General features: G+C 37.7%; 1 protein-coding gene across 1 annotated transcript in view; it reads right to left on the reverse strand.

The window, feature by feature from the left end:
• The window catches only part of LOC104072703 (EH domain-binding protein 1-like), a 66,441-nt gene that overhangs the window by 7,015 nt on the left and 37,707 nt on the right, over positions 1-21,719 (reverse strand). The window contains exons 7-8 of the mRNA XM_009572236.1: positions 3,527-3,705; positions 2,837-2,885 (exon numbers count right to left, since the gene is read on the reverse strand). Of these exons, the coding sequence (XP_009570531.1) occupies positions 2,837-2,885; positions 3,527-3,705 (228 nt within the window). The remainder of the gene's footprint in view (positions 1-2,836; positions 2,886-3,526; positions 3,706-21,719) is intronic.

Raw genomic sequence — 21,719 nt, forward strand, 5'->3', positions numbered from 1 at the left:
GGGGGGGGGGGAAGCATCACAAAAATTGAAAGTGCCAATCAAACATCCAGAAGATATATTACTATTTCCACACAATAATCCTTCAAATGAAACAAGCTTCTCTAAACAATAAAGTAATAAAAAACAGAAGTTCATTAGTAGACCCATACTGTTGTGCCCTTCCACTTCTTGCCCTTTCATCCCCTACAAGCTCCAGCCAAGTGTAGTTTAGTAGCTTACATTTTTAAAGTGCAGGACATGGTACTAGCAATATGAAAAATTTCTGTTCTTGATAAGGGACTATACTGCCGGTATGCTGTAATTTTAACACACTTTTCATTATTATTTACTAATAATCAAATGGACGTAGTAAATAAAATTAGTTGGTTAACGTTATTGGGAAGGCTATATGGATAGTTAGATATATATAACGTTTAAGTAGAACCACAACTCTTTAGATCAGCTGGGAAGGTATCCCTGAAATGTTTTTAATTTTCTCAAAGATAACCCTGGTTTCTCTTTTGTTCCTCACAGAAATTTGAATTTGCAACAAGCACAATGCACCAAAAATATATTTGAATTCTGACTGATGCTAATGTAATCTGGAGTAGTTGTTCGGGGTTTTGGGATGTTTTTTTTTTTTTCAGAGATATAATTATATTGTGGAAATTACAATACATACTTAAACACACACACGTATGCATATTCAGGACACTAAACCTATCTACCTATCTCCTGATGAAGTTTTTTCTTTTTTCTTTTTTAATTTACTGACAAGCTGATTGACAGACATCAATTGGGATCCATCAGCACAAGCACCACAGGCAGTATTCCAACCATTTCCCAACTATGTAACACACTGACATATTGGCCAAGATCAGATGTCACAGGTAAATACCCTTTTTTATTCAGCATCAGCGGCAGCACCAATTTGGCAAATGACTAGTCTGCGTTATAAAGACACTCCGATGATGTGTTTTTTGTAACAGTGAATTTCAATGTGTAATTATACACAGTAATTGCACTAAAATAGTTGTCTCCTAAGATTTCTTCTTTTTTTACTAAAATACAAACAAGGTCACGCACTTCTAAAAGATATACTCTTACGGGTTAATCTTTAATCTATGGTCACAGTCACCTCTTACCTCCTTTGCTGGGAGGGGAAAAAAAAAATAGAGATGCTTCAGACAAAGAAAATTGTCCTATTCATCCATAGATGTTATTTTAATTGGTTAGGAGGAATCATTGTCAAATGTGTTACATATCTGCATGGAATTTATAGGCAGCCATTGTTGCCAGTGCTGCATTCACTCCAACCAAGGGCACGCAGGGTTATCAGGCAGAACTGTGTGAGACCAGGAAATAAATCTGCAGGAAGCAACTGAGATACTCAATGTAGCTGTCAGGCGAAGGCTTGCAAAGTGATGAAAGGAAAAAAATGCACAATAACAACAATCATTACTTCTTCAATCCTGGGAACTATATCCTCTTAGAGAGACGGGCTAAAAAGTTCACCACTTGCCATCACAGTTTCATAAAGAAAAGATGACTGATCATACCGGTAATGTTTTTAATTAATAATCTATTCTTTCTTTTTTATAATCCGACTTAATTAGCCCCAATGCTCAATGAAACTTGAAGTACAAAAACGTATGGTCACAGAAAACACTGTGATGTCACGGATAATCCACTTAGGTCATCATAAGACCCCGTATTATTATGAAAAAGATATCATTGGCCAAATCACTCAGTAGATAACACCAGCTCAGAGATATTTCATTATTTATAATACTTAAGTACTATTTTAAAGACGTAACTCCCTGGTTAACATATAAGTGTGCAGGCACATTAAAATATAATTACCCTAAACACAAATGAATTTTAATAAAGCGCTTTCAGAAATTCCACACATCTACAATCTAAAACCCTTTAGTTATATTTGCTATATAATACTGAACCTAATTAATTTATTCAAAGTATATTTTTATACCTTCATCCCAATTCAATTTAACATTTTTAAAGTGGTATAAAAATAAAATCACAGCATTGAGAAGGCAGCTCCTTAAAAACAATTTTCAGATGACCTTCAGGAACAATTTTATTATCAATGACTCACATGAAAATTATCATTTCTAAACATGTCCCTAGGGCTCAACTGAAGTTTGTAACATGTCTAAAATACTGAGCAGAAATAAAGAGTCTTCTGGTGATTCCCAAACTGAGTTCCTGTATCTTCCAAAGAAACTTTTTACATCTTTGCATCACAAAGGTACAAAAAGAGTGGTTTGAAACAGCTGCTTAGCTGTTTCAATGCTATAAACTATTTTGCTAATATTTCAGTTTATCCTAAACTTTCCATGTTGCATCCATCGCTTCACTCAGCTGCGCAGCATAAAAGTAGGTGCAAAATTTCATCTTTAAAATTATAAAAATCACCATCAAAGCAACATCGACCACGACTGATGCACGAAGCCCCGTTAAAGCAACAGAAAGGGAAGTCTTGTGTGCGACAAACCAAGAGCAGTTATGTTTTTCTTTCTTTTTAATTAGGTGCCTGATTGGAAAAATGAGAGGAGCGATCACAGAAGGTTGGCCAGCCCTTTCCTCCGCTTTCACAGTTAATGTAGGCCATACAAATATTAAACTCTAATTCCAGCCTTTCACTTGTTGTGAATGTTAAAGACCATGACAAACTAGAGTCAATAATGCATCCGATTTGAACTGCGGGAGGTTGAATACCTTCTGTGAGCCGCAGTTATGATCTTGCAAAACAACCGCACTTTCCCAAAATTAATACAAACCTGCAGCGAAGCCAAAATTGAAGCTATGTCTTTTTTTTTTTCCTAGCAGTTCTTACCTTTTTGTTGTTCTCTTTAATATCCTGAGGATTCAGGAACTTGTAGTCACTGAGGGGGAAAATGGCACAGTGGGTATATACAGTATTTGATAAAAGCAGCAGTTTTAAAACAAACTGAATCTAAAAATTTGACATGCAATAAAATCGTACAGTAACTAGCAATTTCACAGCAATTCAATCAACAAAACTAATAGTGTGGAAAATTAAAGGAATAAATAAATAAATAAATAAATAAACACCGATTACATGTTTCATTGCCTGAAGCTTTCCATCTAAAAAAGAAGTTAAGGCAGGGACTAGAGGCTGGCCTTGACAACCAAATTTACCAGGAGGTAATCCGTCCTTGTCAGCGTACAAAGAGCTACAGGCTTATTCCTCTCATCTCATTTCAACACCGGCACAATTTTCATAATCATCTTGAAGTCAGTTCTTTGTATAAGATTAAGAAGAAGGAAAACAAATCACAGAGAGGGGAGAAACAATTGTTTATGCAACAAGGGAGAGCAAAGAGGTCATAAAGTTTGAGCATTCATAAATCTGTTTTCTTAGAAAGGATGGTTCCCTACTTGAAAGAAAAGGGTGAAAACAGTTCAACACCTGAAACGAACAGGGATTTGATTTTTACATAAACTTAAATGTTGCATATTTCTAGGAGAGTTAGCTTACGCAGACAGAGAGTATACAACTTACATTAGGTCTGGTCTAAAGTGATGTAATATTGCACAAAAGGATAAACCATTTCTCCACGATGTAGTAAAATTGGTGATTTTCACTCCCCTGTAGTTTTTTGTAACTTCTTTGCACCACACAAGCAGTGACTGACTAGCGTTTGGCTTTCTCCCCAAAACAGGACTTGGTATCGGGCTTGGCTGCAAAAAAAAAGAAAAGAAAAGAAAAGAAGAAGATGAAAGAATTTAATGGAAGATGAGAATTAACATTAATTGACCTAACTAGATGATCTGTAGCCTTTGATGTGAATTTAGGTTCTTCACAGCTGTCAGTTTACAATGACTGTAACTTGCAAAAGACACAAATCGCTTGTTATTATCTCCAGTCGTTGCCCGTGGCACTTGTCTCCAAAGGATGTAGATATACGGGATTCCAGATCTACAGAGGAGAACAGGCCAAGAATTGTACCAGTGGAAACACCGTGCTGAAATACTTAAGGCATAGCCCTGCACAGACCGTGATACACACCCTTGAAAAAATTTCCCAAAATGCAGCCATGGAAAAGCATCCCCACAAGCCCTTTCGCTTTTAATGAAGATAACGCTGCGACTGGATCAAAAGCCAGGCATAGCAGGGATAGAGTTTACCACGAGTTGCGATCTACCATTGCAGCGTGGGAATCAAAGTCACCGCGTCTGCGACATATGATTAATGCATTCATCTCATACAGGCTCCAGCATAAAGTTTTCAGCTGTGCTCCTCCTGTTTAAGCGCGCAATTGCATAAAGGTAATTACGGCACAGTGTTTCTAAACAGCCTCTTCCAACCATACCCAAAGAGTTTCCTCTTCCAGGCTTTCGTTTTTCGACGTGGAAAAGGCATTTCGGCCATAAATCCTTATCAGAGGGTGGTTTCTAACAAGTATCATTAGCTAATAACAACCGTTTCCCAAAAGGGTATTTTGACACTTTTAGTAACTTTTTTGTTAGCACAAACCAAGAATTAAAATGGAATAAAATATTTCAGGCATTTGGTATTTGTCAGACTGTCTGCTGTTTCTCAAATTCAGCAGAGAACGTACTGATAGCAGCTGATGTTTTCAAGAAATACGCACTCATTTCACCCGAAAAATATTGTCACTTTGAAAACTTCTTAGATGTAATTAAACAGACACAATTTGACTGACATAAATCCAAAGTCTGAATTATAGGAAAAGAACTGAGCCCACTTATTTTTTCAATGTAATATAATTAAAAGCATATATACACAACAAACATGCTGTTTAAGCACCTTGTAGCTAGAGAGTTCCCAAATTAAGATGAAAACAGAGCAAGTAATTTACTGCATCTCAGCCACTTAAGTTTAACAAGTAAATCCTTTTGGCCATATTACCTATTTGTGAAAGACCAACGATGCCCCCACTTGACTAAAGTATGTCAGTGCTAAGCGATTAGCTGCTAGCTACCAACTGATTTATGTTTTCACTGCTTCTGGGGAAGAAAATGTACAGAACCAGGAAAGTAATTTTTCATTTACCGTGACAGTCAGCCCTAAAAAGTTGTTCTATAAACACACCTACTTCATCATCAGATAGAAGCTCTGCCAACTCATTTAGAAAGTGCAAAACGTATACCTTGCTGAGATTTTTTTAAATACCGGATCATACGTACAAAATAACTTTTTAACAAGTGTTTTGGTTTTTTTTAATCCTGTCAACGATTCAAATCAGCACGAACAAATCCGTTAATGATGAGACAAATACCTCTAAATACACTGAATTAACATCTTAACAGGGATATACAAAATAGGGAAGAAAAAGCAGCAATAAATGATAAACTTTCTTCACCATGCATCAGATTCTAATCAGAGAAACAAATATTGCTTAGGAGCTGCCAGACAGTTACTCCAGATACAGAGTGATGTAACTAAGATCAGCTTTTTCTCCTGGTTTTTTACAACAAAAACCACTAACTAACCACTGACCCCAAATTTAAGGTACTACATTACTTAAAATATTTTTGTTATCTAAATTATATATATGGAAATAACACTGCTGGGAGAAAATAATTAAAATAGCACTCTCAAGATATGGAAAAATGATATTTTAATAAATTTTTAAAGCACAGAGCTACTTCTTCAAACCATAGAGCACTATTTACCAGATATATTAAATGTCAACTATAAAGTCTTAATACTTGTTGCTGAAATCGTCTACAGATATGTTAAAAATGTTCCAGTCACCACCGAAATACTTTCTGGTTAACTCTGAAAGGGCCTTAGGCAATATTACCATTCAAATGCCTTAATGAGACATCTAACAAACTGAAGATGTAACTGATTTTAAAACTAGGTTTTACAAAAGGACACCCAAAGCTATTAAATCAATAAATTTAGCAGAATTTTGCATTTTATTTACAAATTATCAATTTTTTAAAATCCAGATTACAATTCCTTGAAAATCTATACCTAAGTTGGAGCTTTTTTCCATGTTTGTCCTTCCATTTACTTCAGGTTTTCTAAAAGTATTTTATCCAGAATATGCAAGATTTAGGATGTGCATAATGTACCTACACAGTGTCTCTTCTCTAGCTGATAAAGCAAAAATTATATACAGCTGTCTTTCCAGACTAGTACTCCAACTTTTTTGGATAAAGGTGAAGTTAATATTACGATAATGTTATGCTCTTCTTCACCATCTGAGTCAAAGCTTTCGTTATTCAATCTATGATAAAAGTATTCAACTCAAGACACACTGGAGATATAATGGCAGAATTGTGCATGAGCACTTGACACCCCTTCAGAAGGGTTAACAAATGTTAGTTTTGGTTTTTTTTGTGAAGCATCATTATGAAAAACATTTTCTTTCGATACCTGTATGTTATACATATTAGTTACAGGTTCAGTGCCAACACAATTACTACCAAGTACCTAGCATATATTTGCTCTACAAGATTGGTAGGAACTCATCAAATGAAAAGAAAATTTTAATTAGCTTTTTCTTACATAATTCTTGTAAGCACTGACTACACAATTCTTCTAAACCACATGGAAGTCATGACTTGGCTTTTTGAGTTCAAAAGCCGAAGTCCCTGAGAACTCATTTGGAAATGCCACTAAAAAGCATGAGATATCCACAACAGATTGCCAGATCTGCTCACTGATCAACAGGTTACTGAATCTAATGCAACTGATCTTTATCCAGCTGTGGATTAACTGCATGGCAAGTGCAGAGGTTCCAGAGCTGGTCCCTCACATGCTAGCTCAGATCTAGATGCAGCATCACGTGGGCGGATTTATCAACTGGAGTCAGCACTAGCTTCAGGATATCTTTGTTTCACAGTCAACAGAAGCACTGAAGTCTCTTTACTTTATTCTTCTTTTACATGCTCTGGAAGCTTAATTAATACGTTTTATAGTGTATGCATTTCTCCTCTTGGGAGATTATCCCATCAGACCATTACTCTATGTTAACAAGAGGACAATAGCTTTAAACATTAGGCTGCATCCCTACATTTCAAAATATTTAAGTAATTGTTTTGCTGCTCTCAGGAATGCAGCACCAGGTGCACTGATGGTTCGCAAAGTGAGGTTTGAGTTGCATCTCTGACACACATAGGCCAACGCTCAGGAGAAGAAAATCAAGATGGGAACTGGTGATGGGACCATGGGGCTATGAACCAAGCCCTCGTATGAGACACAGGGAGCAGCCAGAATGAAGATCGTAGGGGCTCAGTCTGAGCAACCCTCAAGAGCGTGTTGACAGGTTGCATGGGGGTAGAGGAGTTTAAAGAGAGCAAGAGGCAGTGTTGAAGGCTGGAAGAGAAAGATGCTGAGAGGAGTAAGGAAAAAAAGAAGTACGTAACAAGCTGTGGGAATCTGGGTGGAAGACTTACGTGGTTTTATATTAATGAACACCACTCCCCAAAGAGGAAAGGAGTTGAGAGAACAACCTAGGAATGGTAATTAACTGCAGGAGGAGAGGAAGCTGAGACTGAGATACAGCTGAAATAGGGAAGACCCACAAACAATCAACAAACAAGTTCTGTTTCTCAAGAAGCAAGTACAGGCAACGGTCTCTTACTTATTTGACTGAGCAAAATAAAAGGGATTTTCCCTTATCCCTATCAAAACTACAGTGCTGTCTAGGCTCACTGAAAATTGTGAAATGGTTAAAATGCAGGATAAGATAAATGAAAGTAACACACAACTAGGTGAGACAAAATGTGCAGCGTGCAGCCGGATGCAGAAAAGGTTTGGGAAACTCAGCTGAACTGAGCCGTCAGAAAAATGGTACAAAGGTGCAATATAAGCAAGAAATCCAAACACATTTCAGTCAAATGGATAATTTTATATCATCAAGATGATACTCTAGAATTTTATTTTTTAAACAACACAGGGCTCTACCCATAGGAACTGCTGAGCCTGGGAGTATTCTAAACTGAATATGGCTCATAGAATTTATGCCTTTGGCAAGGCCTGTACGTGTCCAACATGCATTCAATTTTGTTTATTCTGGGCTGTGGAACAGTCCGGGCATAAGCGAAAAGCTGATTTTTAACTGGTATCAGCACCGAAATAGAATATGGAAATCAAGTCTGCAACGACGGAATAAAACTGCTTTCTGTTTTATTCCAAAGATGGAAAAAACATCCTCATGACCCAGCTGTGCTGAGATGTTCTTTATTTAGGTTAGTTAGTTATTTTTTAAGTAGCAGGTCACCAGAACATGATGATGGCTCCAGTGACACAACAAAATACAAGTGGCATTCCTCTTTGTTTCTGGTAAGGAAATATGTATTTTATAAAAATATTATAGATTTTATAATACATAAGCGCATGGGTGTACTAGAAAATACACATTTCCCGGAAAGGAATGTTAGGAGTTCTGCCATCCTGTTACTCTGATACACAAACTTACCAGTTTAGGAGTACATTCTTTAACTTTGTTGCTCTCTATTTGCACAGCATGGTGCATGATTACACAAAATGTCTCTAGTCCCTACTGCCCCTAAAAATGAAGGAGATCTGAAAACCCAGCTGCCTGGTACGACTTATAGATTCACTGAATTTGTTTCCTGTATATGATTACTAACAAGTATTTACGTAACTTCCAGGTTTCTCCAGCATCAGATATCTTAAAACTTTGCCTTCCTCACTCTTCTGATTGTGCCTACAGCTAATGTGGATATGCAACAAAATATAAACTTTTATCTTAAAAGGCTTAGGCATAAGCTTTTAATTGCTTATCATTTTACAGATTTAATTTTGGCACAACCAAACCAGTCCATGTTCAATCACAACCTTAACATTTTGACATCTGCCCGAGCCGACATGATGTTCTCACGTTTGAACCTGGCAAAGTGAGGAGGAAGGTGAAATCCTTGGGACATGCCTCAAGTTAGGTCTTGGTCAAGCAGGCGAGATTATTTCATTCTAAAGGGTTTTCAGTTGCCCGTTACATATTTTGGTGGCCATGAGGCTGGAAAGAGCTTTTCTAAACTATGCCTGGGAAAAGAAAGGAAAGCAGCTGGAGTATGTACAGGCTACCTAGAATGCCAGGATATGGATCAAACGTAACTTTCTAGACAACAAGAATGGCAGACCCTCTCAATCTGGGAAGAAAAAGCAAGCGATCAAAGCCATCTGGATATTCTGCTCTCCCCCGCTGCAGTTTTCCAAATCACGCCCATTTGCAAAAGGCACCCATTTGCTCCCAGCACTGCGGAGAGTTTAATTGCAAGGTTTAATCCACCCTGATTTGCCTCTGAAAATAACTGGGGAGGGGTTAATGCTTTCAGTCTGTTTTCACTTTATTAGTTGGAGGTGGACAGACAATGTGGTCCCATGTCAGAAGGTGTATGATGCTGTGTTTAACTGAATACTTTGGACCCAAGGGAGAACTGATGAAGATAACACCTGCCATCAAGAACCACACACACTCCAAGACCCCATTACTATATTCCCTCTCCTAGACAGCCGCAGCTCCCTACTGTTTGTCACTCTCCCTGGCTGACTCACGTCTAAACTTACAGTTTGTGCTGCACATGGCTGAATCATACACACAATGGTTGTCCTTCAACATGCTGTCACTTCTGGTCCCAGCCTGTAAGGTTTAGCAAGTCCCTCATGCTTGAGGTAGTTTCATCCACATAACTTTAATTGTCCAACCCCACAAACAAACATGATGATGGTATTTTTTATTCTAATCATCACTACCCATTTCTTCTCACACTATGCCTATCTCACTGCTCAAGGCAAAAAGTTGTTGCTCATTATTTGTTATCCTTAACTTACAGTGTATGGCACTCAGCTTCATTTAAGCAGTATGATGCAAATGCTACATTAAACATAGCATTTCAACTTGCCTGTGATCTCCAGCATGATAGCCATCACACAGTATTAGGGCACTCTGTGATGGGTGAATGAATATATTGACATGATAAGAGAATCACAACTGGTATTTTACAAATAGGGAAACAATCTGAATTAAATAACTTGCCTGAGCCAGTAAAGTGACTCGACTATGATAAGAACTCAAAGACGCTACCTAACGTGACTCTGATGTACGCACCCACAGCATCCCACCAAAGCACTCCTCCTGACTCCAAGGGCAGGTGACAGTATTCAGAATAACCCAAAACCAACTTCCAGACTTAGACAAGTTAAGATGAAGTCTAAGACCTGGCCATCCCAAAGACAGGAACACATCATTCGTAGCCTCAAACATTGCTCTGGGTCACTTGGTCAGCGTCACACAACAGTTCTATGTCGTGAGCTCTGTCCAGGCTCTCTGTGGCATTCACCTGGCATAACGAAGAGACCATGCTTCGTTAAACACCTTCCAATTCCTATGAAAAAATAAAATGGCAGCCCTACAGACAGCAACCTCTTCTATTACAGGGTCTGGTTACTTTTGCTTTGAGCCCTGAGGAAGTGGTCCGGCAGAAAATCATGGTATGTAGTCGTACAATTGAACTGTGTACACAACCTACAGGCATATAGTGCACAAAGGTGGGAGAGGTTACAGTAACAGAGGCTACCTTAAATCTGGCAATTCATAACTGCTAAGTACTTCATTTTGTAATTTTTGTAATTATCTGGTAGCCTCCTTTTGGCTTTTACTTTGTCTAGTAATGAAGTAACTTTTTCTTAGCATAATCTTTTAGGGTTTTGGTTTGGTTTTCATTGTTGGGGATTAAAAGGATAAAAAAACCCAAGTATTCGGGAACTGAACTCTAAACCTTCAGAACCACAAGCCACAACACATCAACTACCGGACAATTTCCTCACTTGAGCAACAGGACACAGAGCCTGTCTGCCCATGGGAATTAATTAAGAACAAGACAGACTGTTTATTTCAAGACGACTACCTCCCCCTGTGGATGTTCTTAATAGAGAATAACAGTACCGCATAGGAGTGAGGGTAGCTACCTCACCAGGTTGAGGAGCCCTAAATTTACTAGCTAATGGCAAGGAGAAGATTATGTTAATGAGCTGGTAAAGGAGAAACAAATCTGAAACAACATAATAAATTGGTTACTTATGCGCAAGTAATTTCACCCGATGGTCAGTATGGCCAAGAAAAAAAAGCCATAGCGAGTTCCTTCTCAGATTCAACTATCATAAAAGTATTGGCTGAGGTTTGTCTAGCTTCTCTTCCCTGAGGTCGCATAATCTTTGTCTTGAACAACATGTTTTCAATTAAAAAAACCCAGGAACAGGTATATAATTCACACCATTAAGCAGAAGCGAATGCTGAGTTCGTTCTCTGATGTTTACATATATTTGTAATATAGCAGTATGAACAGGTCACATGCAGGGATGGGGCCTCATTTTTCTGCTCTCAGAAGACGGGCAATTTCCTTGTGTCCACCTTCCTTTCTCCAGTTGCCCCGGTGGCACGTGAGCTGAAGTCTCCGCTCCTGTGTAATCTGTGCTGGAAGCCCAGATGAGCTACCAGGATGCTGCCGGCTCACAATCCCTGGCTTTCTGCCACGACGGGAACGTTCAGGGTTTTGGGCAGGTTGCCAGAATTAAGCAACTTAAACCACAGATGAGGAATAGCAATTTTCAAAGCTTTTAGCTTTGTTAAATGTGAACTGAACTAGCAAAACGCACCTCCCTGGGCCCAAGGCTATCTCTGCCACATTTCAAAGGCCTGCAGCAAACAATGGAAGTGTTAGAGCTTGTCAGAAAAGGTCACAAGAATCTCTTCTAAAAGAAAGCACAAGGCAAACTAAAAATGAGAGTCACTGCCAATTCTTCCTAAAAACAGTGAACTCTTGTTGCTTTTGCAGGAATTTCTTTTGACATTAGCCATTAAATAAACGCAAATTATTCTCCCACTCTTCTGAACATTTCAACAGACATTGTTTTTTCAGGCAACCTTCTGATGTTGTATCATTAAGGTGACATTGCTCCATAGAACTTTATAGACACCTATTTTGCAAATCTACTGCATCGTTTATGTTAATGCACAGCCATAGGCAGATTTATGGAAGTGTTAGTCTTTGTCTATGAGAAATCTTTGTTTTAAGTACTTAAGAGCACAACACAGATGCCAGATTTGTGCAGGTATTGCACTAACAAAGGAAAACAATTTGTGTGGAGGGGTTTAGTCCACTCTGTATTTTTAAGCCTGGTATTGATGGCATAGAACCTGATGTGGTGCCTCTGAAGTCCAGAAGACACTTCTTAACTGAAGGTGGAAATAAAATAAGCATATTCTACAATCTTGCATGAGGTGCTGGGGTCCATGATCTCAGATCAGGCACAGAGATGGCTATTCTCAAGAAAGCTTCTTAGGATAGCTATAGGAGAATGAGAATTTAATGGAAACAAGTGACTTTTAGCCTTGATAAACTACCACGTCGGCAGTCCACTCTATACAAACAATCACAAGATGGAGATTAATAAAAATATTGTTTCACCACTCAGTGGTAAGGAGGAGCTACCCATAGATGATGGGGAGACATCTGAAATGCTTAATGCCTTTCTTTTTTCTTCATCAATCTTTATTCTACAAGTCAGACGCAAGTTGGAGACTAGCATTACTAACATCAGACACAAAAAGGTCAGATTTCAGCCAGGTGTGGGAACAGATCAGATAAGCCAGATGCTTTCAGATCAGCTGAACACACTTAATGTAATCCTGGGGTACTGGAAGAACCAATGTGAAACAACATCTAAAATTAACAGTCAGTTTGAAAACTTGAAGATGATGGGCAAGATATTAGAAGAGCAGGAAAAGACTACATTCCCTTCTAGTCTCTAAGAGTATAAAAAAAGACAAATCAGAAGAATGCAAACAAACTAAGGAAAAAGAGGTGGAACAAATAATTAAGCTGCTTCTTAGCATGTGAAAGTTAAAAAGGAGACAAGCAACAAACATTAATTTGTCATCAACAAATCAGGACAACCAGTCCAAGTTCCTTCTATAAGAGGCAAGCAGGCAGGGGAAGGGAGAAGCAGCAGATAACATATTATGATTGTAGTTAAGCTCTTTTTATTGTCTCTCAAGATGCTCTCCTAAGGAAGCACAGAAAATGGAGCCTTAATGAGACTCACATAGCGTAAGTGCAAAACAGGCTGGAAAACTATATCCAAGACTAGATTTAAATGGTTCTTGGAATTATGCATTAAAAGGGGTTCTGCAAGCATATTTCTTGGGTTCAGTGTTGAAAGTCTGAATTAGGATGGTGGATGATACACTAGACACGAAGCTGGGATGGACATCAAATGCACTAGAAGAAAAAAAAAAGGAGAAAAGGTCTGAAGAAAACAGGATGAAATTCAATAGGTACAAGTGCAACATAGGAAGGAGTAATCATTTACATAAATGCAGGATGAAGACGAACTGGTTAGGTAACAGTTCTTCACAAAAGGATGTGGGGGAAACAGTCTATTCAAGTTGAACATAAGTCAACAACATCAGGTTGTTGTGAAAAAGACAAACATCATACTGAGATGTACAGACAGGAATAAAGCTTGCAAGACATGTACTGCCTCTCCCACTCCACTCAGCATCAATAAAGCCGCAGCAGAAAATTTATGTTCAGTTTTGCATGACGCAGCTTCACAAAAGGATGTGGGGGAAACAGTCTATTCAAGTTGAACATAAGTCAACAACATCAGGTTGTTGTGAAAAAGACAAACATCATACTGAGATGTACAGACAGGAATAAAGCTTGCAAGACATGTACTGCCTCTCCCACTCCACTCAGCATCAATAAAGCCGCAGCAGAAAATTTATGTTCAGTTTTGCATGACGCAGTGTAGGAAAAAAAAAACCACGAAGAAAGCTGGAGCAAATTTAGGTCATTTATGTTAAGAAAAAATGATAAAGGAAAGCATGTAAAATTCTGAAAAAGAAAGAAAACCCTGTGTCCCCCATGCCAGTATTTACCAAAATGAAGTTACAGGCTTTAATTGCAACAGGTCAGCCATTAGGAGGAGCAACCTATAAGACAGTATAATGAAGCACTCAGACTGCCTTGGAAAGCCACGGATGCTTCATTATTGGAGGTCTTTAACAACAGGTTGAAGAAATCTTTCATTTTGTAAAGCTGAACTTGCCTTTGGGCAAGTAGAAGGACCAAGTGATCTTTTAAGATGTGTTTCAGACCTACTTTCTCTCTGTTTCTTAACTCCAGGTCCTACAGGGAAAGGACACAGCTGGCACAGGCTGCTGCCGCCAGCAAGCAGGAAGCCGGCAGAGCTCCCCTCTGCTCTCCGGCAGCAGAGAAGCAAGCCGATGAACCCGTTTCCCACCGAGCACACCTCACACTGGCCTCTCAGCTCACATCATCCACCAAAAAAAACCCTTCCCCTTTTAAAAATTAAGCCTGGGGTTGGGATCCCAATATTATTTGTTTCATAAGCAACTCATGCACCGATTCACCGGTGTTAATCAGATTCCCTTGCAAAGCACAGTATATTTTGCTTTTTTCCTGGCACATAGCTATCTGAACACACAGAAAATAACCACTAACACAACTCTCCAAATGAGTAATTGTACGGAGTATGTCTTTTATCTTTTAGTTGTTTAGGAGACTGGCTATCGAAGAAGTATAACCCCACCACTCCAACTGCTCCTCATGAACGCTAGCAGAGAGGAAGGCTCCCTCCCATTCAGCACACCTCTGCAGAAAGTCACAAAGACACTTTAAAATCTAGGATACATTAGAAAGGTTATTTCATCTGCAAGGTAAGAGTTCAGGTCAAAGCCAAGACAACAGTCAGCAAAAGAAACCACCTGATTACAGTTGGGTGAAATTAGGTATTTAGGCAAACAGTAAGATGTAAGCAACACTGGTAACCGAATCAGCTAGATTCAGCTCTCAGTCACAGCAGAGATATCACAAGCAGAGTGAACTGGGAAACAAGAATTACTTCAGGGTTTTTTTCGTTTGTTTTTTTTTTTTTTTTCCCAAGAAAAAACAAGGTGATAACACTTGACAAAATCTTCTACACCATAAACAGAATGCTTCACTCACAAACACCATTCATAAACAACATATAAAATCAAAAACTATTATTAAATAAATAAAGCAAGTGAAAAATTAAGGAAAGGCAGACTTGAATATTCTTGTTTTAGTTGCCCAACGGAACAAGCATTATTTAAGCAGTGTGAAGGCAGATTGCTATCTTTATCTCATTGAATAGTACCTTATTCCGTGAATAGCCCCCATGGAATAACAGCCACTACTCAAGGATTCAATAGCTTAATGAATATAACAAGACTGGCACAATCTGGAACTTAATTTGCATGTAGTTTGAATATTTTTGCTTTATTAGTTTCATTTCAAAATAAAAATACATGTAAAAGTAACAGCAATTCAAGTGCCACTTGGCTTAACATATATTTTTCCAGGAATTCTTACACTATCCAAATTTGCTAATTGCTAGGACTTGCGCAGCTAAAAGGAGAAATACATGGAAATACCCTTTTTGTTTTATAATACGTAATTAACACTAGCTTTTCTAGCTTCAATACTGGCAAATCTATCCTCTTGAAAAATACACACATAATTTTCATGCTACAAATTAAATTTGGTGTGGTTATGCTTTTAGCACTCAACAAGTAAAAGCTTGTAAATGAAAAGCTGAAGCATAAAGGTACGGCAAGTCTCATTTAAGAAATCAAAATCTTTGGGAAAGAGGAATTGTCTCCTGCAGAAGTCAAGAAAAGCTGCTAATAATTAAATATTGCTGTTGATTAACACTTTACGCTACATGTTTATTTTGAAAGTCCTTATTTAAGCAAAACTAATCAAATCACTGTACTTCATTCCCATATGATGCCTTGCTAATAACCACACAACAGTTGGAAACTGTCAAAATATTTTACAGCTCAATTGTAATTACCATCCAAGTCTAAGCATGCAGTAATTGGGCGTTAGCCATGTTCTAGGGGTGTTACAGCAATACACAGCAGTCAGTTCTTCTGTGTTTCATTTTTTACACGTGTAAAACTCCTGAATGATCCCCAGGATCTACTTCATAAAATTCTGAATGAAATATTAGTGTGTTCTCTGCAGAGATAGCTTTTTTTTCCCCTTAATACAATATAGTATTTACGACAACATTTAAAAAACTAGCTTAACATTTGGAACTACAGGATTTGTTCAGCAGCTTTTTTTTCCCTGGTTTAAATTCCCTAAAGTAAAAAAATATATTGTCAGATAAATAAAAATTAAACATTCTGAGCAGAATATTATATGGTAAATATTGTAATATTAAAAGCTTTGAGACAAACTGCTGATTTTGACTTCAAGGAACAAATTTTGTAGACCATAGACAGAGAAAATATTCCAATCTGCTGAGAGAGAAAAAAAGTACTGCTACAATGTGGTAGCATGAGGAATCTGAAAGGGTTTTTAGCATGTACTATTATATATGTAATGAGCGTAATACTCGTGAGTATTGTATACCGACGATAGCCCGATAGGTTTTCCTGAACAGACAACTATAGGGGCTTCTGATTGTTTAGAGTTGGTATTTCTAAGGCAGCATCAGAGATAAAGATTCATGATTCACTGGTCTTTCAACACTGTTCGAATCATTAATCCATACAATAACTGTCACTAACTCCATAGTGACAAGACAGACGACATCACTGTATCCCTATTACGTTACTATCCAATGGATTAAAATCCTTAAGAGACATTATGCCTTTGAGCTGACAGGTTATAAATGGAAAGAAGTGTAAGATTTTTAAGTGTCCTTCAGATTTAATTTACATGGTTGGGTTACATAAAATCAAGCACTCTTGAAAGAAAGGCTCTCAGTTGGTCCCCAGATGATGCAACACTTAACATGCTTCTGGTGTAAGCTGTTCGTGATTCCAAATATTCGTCTGCAGACAGGACTAGGAAACACTTAGATGGAAAGACTGCACCAGAAGACTTCAGCCTTCCAACCAGCAGTACCAGTGCTATTAGAAGGGGCTGTGGGGGAAAGTATCGATAGCTCTCCCTTGGGTTGGGGGATGAGATGAGATTTATCAGAGAACCCCGAGGAGCTATAGGGGGACAAATTTCAGCCAGCAGAAATGCAGGAAACTCAGGCTCAAGCCTTGTCCATCATCTTTAACAAGTCTGATCACGCCCAGGTATTGCAACATGTAGAGCACTTATCATTCACACATCTCAGCCTCCTGCAATACTTCTCACTGCACGAGCACCTCAGGATAGGTGGAGGAGGGGAAAGAAGGGAGCCTTCATTCCTACACAGGAATTTCCATGCTTTGGGAAGTGTAAATTAGAGCATTACTACTAGTTTGACAGTAAGTTTGCTAATAAATGTGTAGCAACATATCTAATTGCATAACAAGAGATTAAACGATTATGACAATCTTTGAAATGGGGAAAATAAAGAGAAGAGAAAGCATACGTAAGGGAGAGCTCTGGGAAGATGGCAAACTAGCTGCAATTTCTAAACTTTGATAAATGTATAAAAGCCAACATATTTTACACTTTGCTGATTCTGCTCTAAATAAGCTTCCAATGGAATCTACAAAGTTTGCTCTAATATTGAGTATTATTTCCAAGTTAGATGAGCTTCTAAAAATTATTTAAAGTTATCTGTAGGATCCATCATCTTAAAAACATGGGTTTTGCAGATTGCTAGGCAGAATCATGACTTAAGACATGACTAGGAAACAAGTATAGTGACATCACTTGACTAAGATCCACCTTACCTTTAAAGTTGCACGAGGGGGGAGTTCAAAGAGCAGTTTTGCCTACAGTTACACTAAAATTTACAGACTACTCAAATAGAAGCGCTAGTGGAAGAATGATGAGTTGATAAATACATTGTGTGCATGCTACTTTAGTCATCGTGTAGTTTCTCAATGAGTTACATTCACATAAGCTTTTTCTACCATAGGTAAATAATAAAAATCATTGCAAAATGACTTTTAAGTATCTCCTATTAATAAAACCTTGGCAGTGTAAGTGCCGCTACTGCTTCACAGCTATGCTGCATTTTAAGCTTTTCAATGCCTCCTGCAGGTTTGCATGGGGAAGAGGAGGGCACTGGACTCTCAAAAGGGGAGTTTAGGTAGAGAGGATTGGTCTCCCAAGACCTCTTCTGCGGTCCATAAAGACAGGTTGTTTAGAAGACTCTTCAGAGCAGAAGTCTGACCTAGATGCTCCACACCAGCCTTAGGGGATGCTATCTCTGCCCACACATTATGGAAAACTCCAGAGATCTCTTATATCCTAAATCACAATAAGCAATACAGTTGTCACTAACTTCACTACAAAAAGAGTCAAAAGGGACACTCCTACAGAGTCTAAACCTACAACTTGTGGCCAAACTCACCAACCAGTTTTTAAAAGAATCCTCTAACTTGAAAAGGACAAAACAGAAAATGAGATCCTAGTAGGATTTGACCTGCCTCTTACCCCATTTTTACTCAATAAATATGAAAATATCCCATTTTAAATATATATATTTTTAAAAAGCTAATCTCTTTCTCAAATAGTTCCCAAGCAGATACGCCTTTTCCAGCAGAATTCAAATCACCTGGCTGGGGCTCCACACAGAGCCCACCACTCCTGCCAAAGGCAGCAGGGACAATATTCAGGAGTTTAAGGATGTGAAATTGCAAAAACCTGGTCAGAAAGTAGATGCCCAAATGATGCACTGCATGGTCTTTCTTTACTCTTTTTCCTTGTATTGGGCATGAAATATTGATCAAGCGACCATCTCAGACACAGTGAGTGAGACACACCACTCAAAATCTGGAGTAATACATTTCATTTGTTTGGGGACCAGTCACAGCACTTGCGTCCTCCAAAAAAGGAAGGAAACATTCTCTTTAAAAAGATGAAACTGCTCTGAAGCAAACCACTTAATGTTCTATGTGTTATATAGGTTCTCAGATTCTTTAAATACTCGCAAAAAAAGACAGACTGTAAGTGTTTTTAAATCAACCAATTGTATGTCCAAGGAGACCAGAAATGGACGAAAATTCCAGAAACCTCTAAGCTCTGATTGGAATTATTTTCTGGTTATTCCAGAAATAATTACAATAGTAAATACGTAAATATAAAAAGATAATGTGCTAAAATAAAACCTAATTTTAGCAGGTAAACCCCCAAAATTATGTTTTGTAAAAGCCTAATATTGTTGCTAGAAATAAATGTAAAACCATTTACATGTTCTTGTCTCTGCAAATTTGTCTCTGCATTTGTCTCTGCAAATGCATTTGCAGAGGAAACTCCTCCCCTTGAAAACCCCTCAAAAGCATTTTTTCTTCTTCCTTTTTTTTTTTTTAATAATAATAGTAATATTCCTTTAGCATTTTAAGTACAATAGAAGGGTTGCGGTTACAGTTATAAGAATTTGAGCATTGAAACAATATTTAGTTTGCTATAGCTTTATACTTAAGCCTATTGATTGGGTTCTGGTCTATATACCCATGTCTCAAAACAAAGGATAAAGTCACATTATGTTACTGAATCATTGCTGTCAATGAAAATCATGACAGACTACTTACGAATAGTACAGAGTGCCATACGGGCACTTTAGAAATGCACCAATTCTTCAGCATTACTTTCAAGTGATAAAACCAAAGCTTTTCATGGAGTTCTTGAGAGCACTTTGGCAACTTTATGAAAAGGGGTCACAATGTTATTTAATATGGTTGAGTAATTAAGCAGATTCTAGGACAAAACACTTTAATCATGATCTGCTAAGCCATCTGTATCAAATTACCATGTGAATTCACTTTCTAGAAAGTTTGCACACAGATAATAAAGGTACATTTGTTATATACTTTTGTATATTAAAAATAACTATACATATTATAGTAACCAATATACTAATATCTAAGTTTGTATATACCTATATATATACACACACACAAAGAAAATATACACACACTGTCAATGAATTACTTCCATTACGCTCCAGAACCATAAAATACATAGCAGCTAATCAGAAACAAAATGAAGAACACTATTTTTATTTATTATTTTTTCAGATGGTGTAACATTTTAGGATACTTTTAAAGCTTGATTGGCTGAGTTGGATTTCAAAGATCTATTTGCACTGAAGTAAGCCAGGAAACATGACCCTTGCAAAGGCTTTAAGAAGATCACAGTTCCTTGCCTCAGAGGTGTTGATGAAGTGAGGGAGAATGGAGATTTTGACTGGCTGACCAAAGAAAAAGACACTGTACTCTTACTTCTGGATCACCCTTCAGAGATATGAAAGACAACTAAGGAACTAGAAACTGCTCTAACCTGCCTCAGTTCATACTCATGGAAACTTGGATGAAAAGATTTCACTGCCCAGGAACTTGATTCAAGGAGCCACTAAAGGACTTCAACTTCTTGTTGCCTTCAGTGGACTCTCCATTAAGTCTCATGAACTCCTAAAAAAAGCCAGGTGTCTAATTGCAACCATCAAACTGTTATTTCCAAATACATTTCTAAGTTTTTGCTCTTGTGAATATGACAGCCTTCCACGCAACTGTGCATGCACAATCACAGCCAGCAGTTACGTACACATTTGTGAGCTTAATGCGTAGGACAATGTCTGTGAACCCACAGGGGAACAGAGGCTACTTTCTACAGTCGCAGTGGGCACGAATCCACTCAATTCAAATAGCAGAGTTATGTGCTCTTGGTGCTAAAGATGCCAGGCATGCATATGAAGTTGTTTCTAGTCTCAAAATTAAACACTACAGCATCTTCACTGAGGTAACAAAAATTACTAACGAAGCCTCCAGCACCTAGAGCTATGTTCTTCAAGATATTCAATACCAGATGATGCCGACTTTTTTTGTAAAAAATCTGGTGAAAGACTCCTTTTTTGGGGATGCGGGATGTGTTATGACTCCTGAGTTTACAGTGGCAGTAGGTAGCCCACAGCTCACCTCTAATTCTGCTCTAAAGGAGTATGGGAAGAGGCAGGATAAGCTGTATTAGATGTTTTACCATGCTACATCCTCTGAATCCAAATGATTTTTCTACAGAGAGAGACTGCCCTCTCAACAGTACACCTCTCTTTAAAGTGTAATGTAGGCATTTTATCAGTGGGTATTTAATCAAGCTCTTAAATATTACAGTTGAACTTCTAATATATTAAGCTCACCAATATTTTTCATAACGTTTACAACATGATTTCCTTAATTACTTTAGTTTCTAGCTCCTTTAAAACCCTTTCACTGAGCTAGAGCACATGATTTCATTCACACTTTAAAAGCTTTTCCCATGCATGCTTTTCAAAGCTGATTTGGCTGAATTATACATATGAACTATATTTAAAATTTGTGCATTATTTATTACTATCATTTAGGGATTAACACAAATATCTACTAAACTGCAAAATAGCTCTTGTCAATAATGAAACCAAGCGAGTTTCAAAGAATTGGTTGTATTTTAAAAAAGGTAGCCTAATACTTCTATAATGTACACAAATATTCTCTAAATCTACCAAGAAAACACATATGCATGTTGTATTTTTTATTGAGATGAAAACAAATTCAGTTTATCTAACAGGCACATAAAGTATAAAACTACTTAAGATATATCAGAAGGAGTTCTTGCTTTAAATGTGTTTTTAACCTTTTTTTTTCCTTTCTGTAACAGCCTCTCTATAGAGTGCTTGCACTGTATGCATTTGAGATCCATCTATATGCTTGTGCGTAGGATAAGTCCAATAAAAAAATATTAGCAGGTTCTGGATTTTGTATTCAAAT

The sequence above is a fragment of the Fulmarus glacialis genome, unplaced genomic scaffold (assembly GCF_000690835.1).
Source record: "Fulmarus glacialis isolate BGI_N327 unplaced genomic scaffold, ASM69083v1 scaffold34842, whole genome shotgun sequence".
NCBI classification, from domain to species: Eukaryota; Metazoa; Chordata; class Aves; order Procellariiformes; family Procellariidae; genus Fulmarus; species Fulmarus glacialis.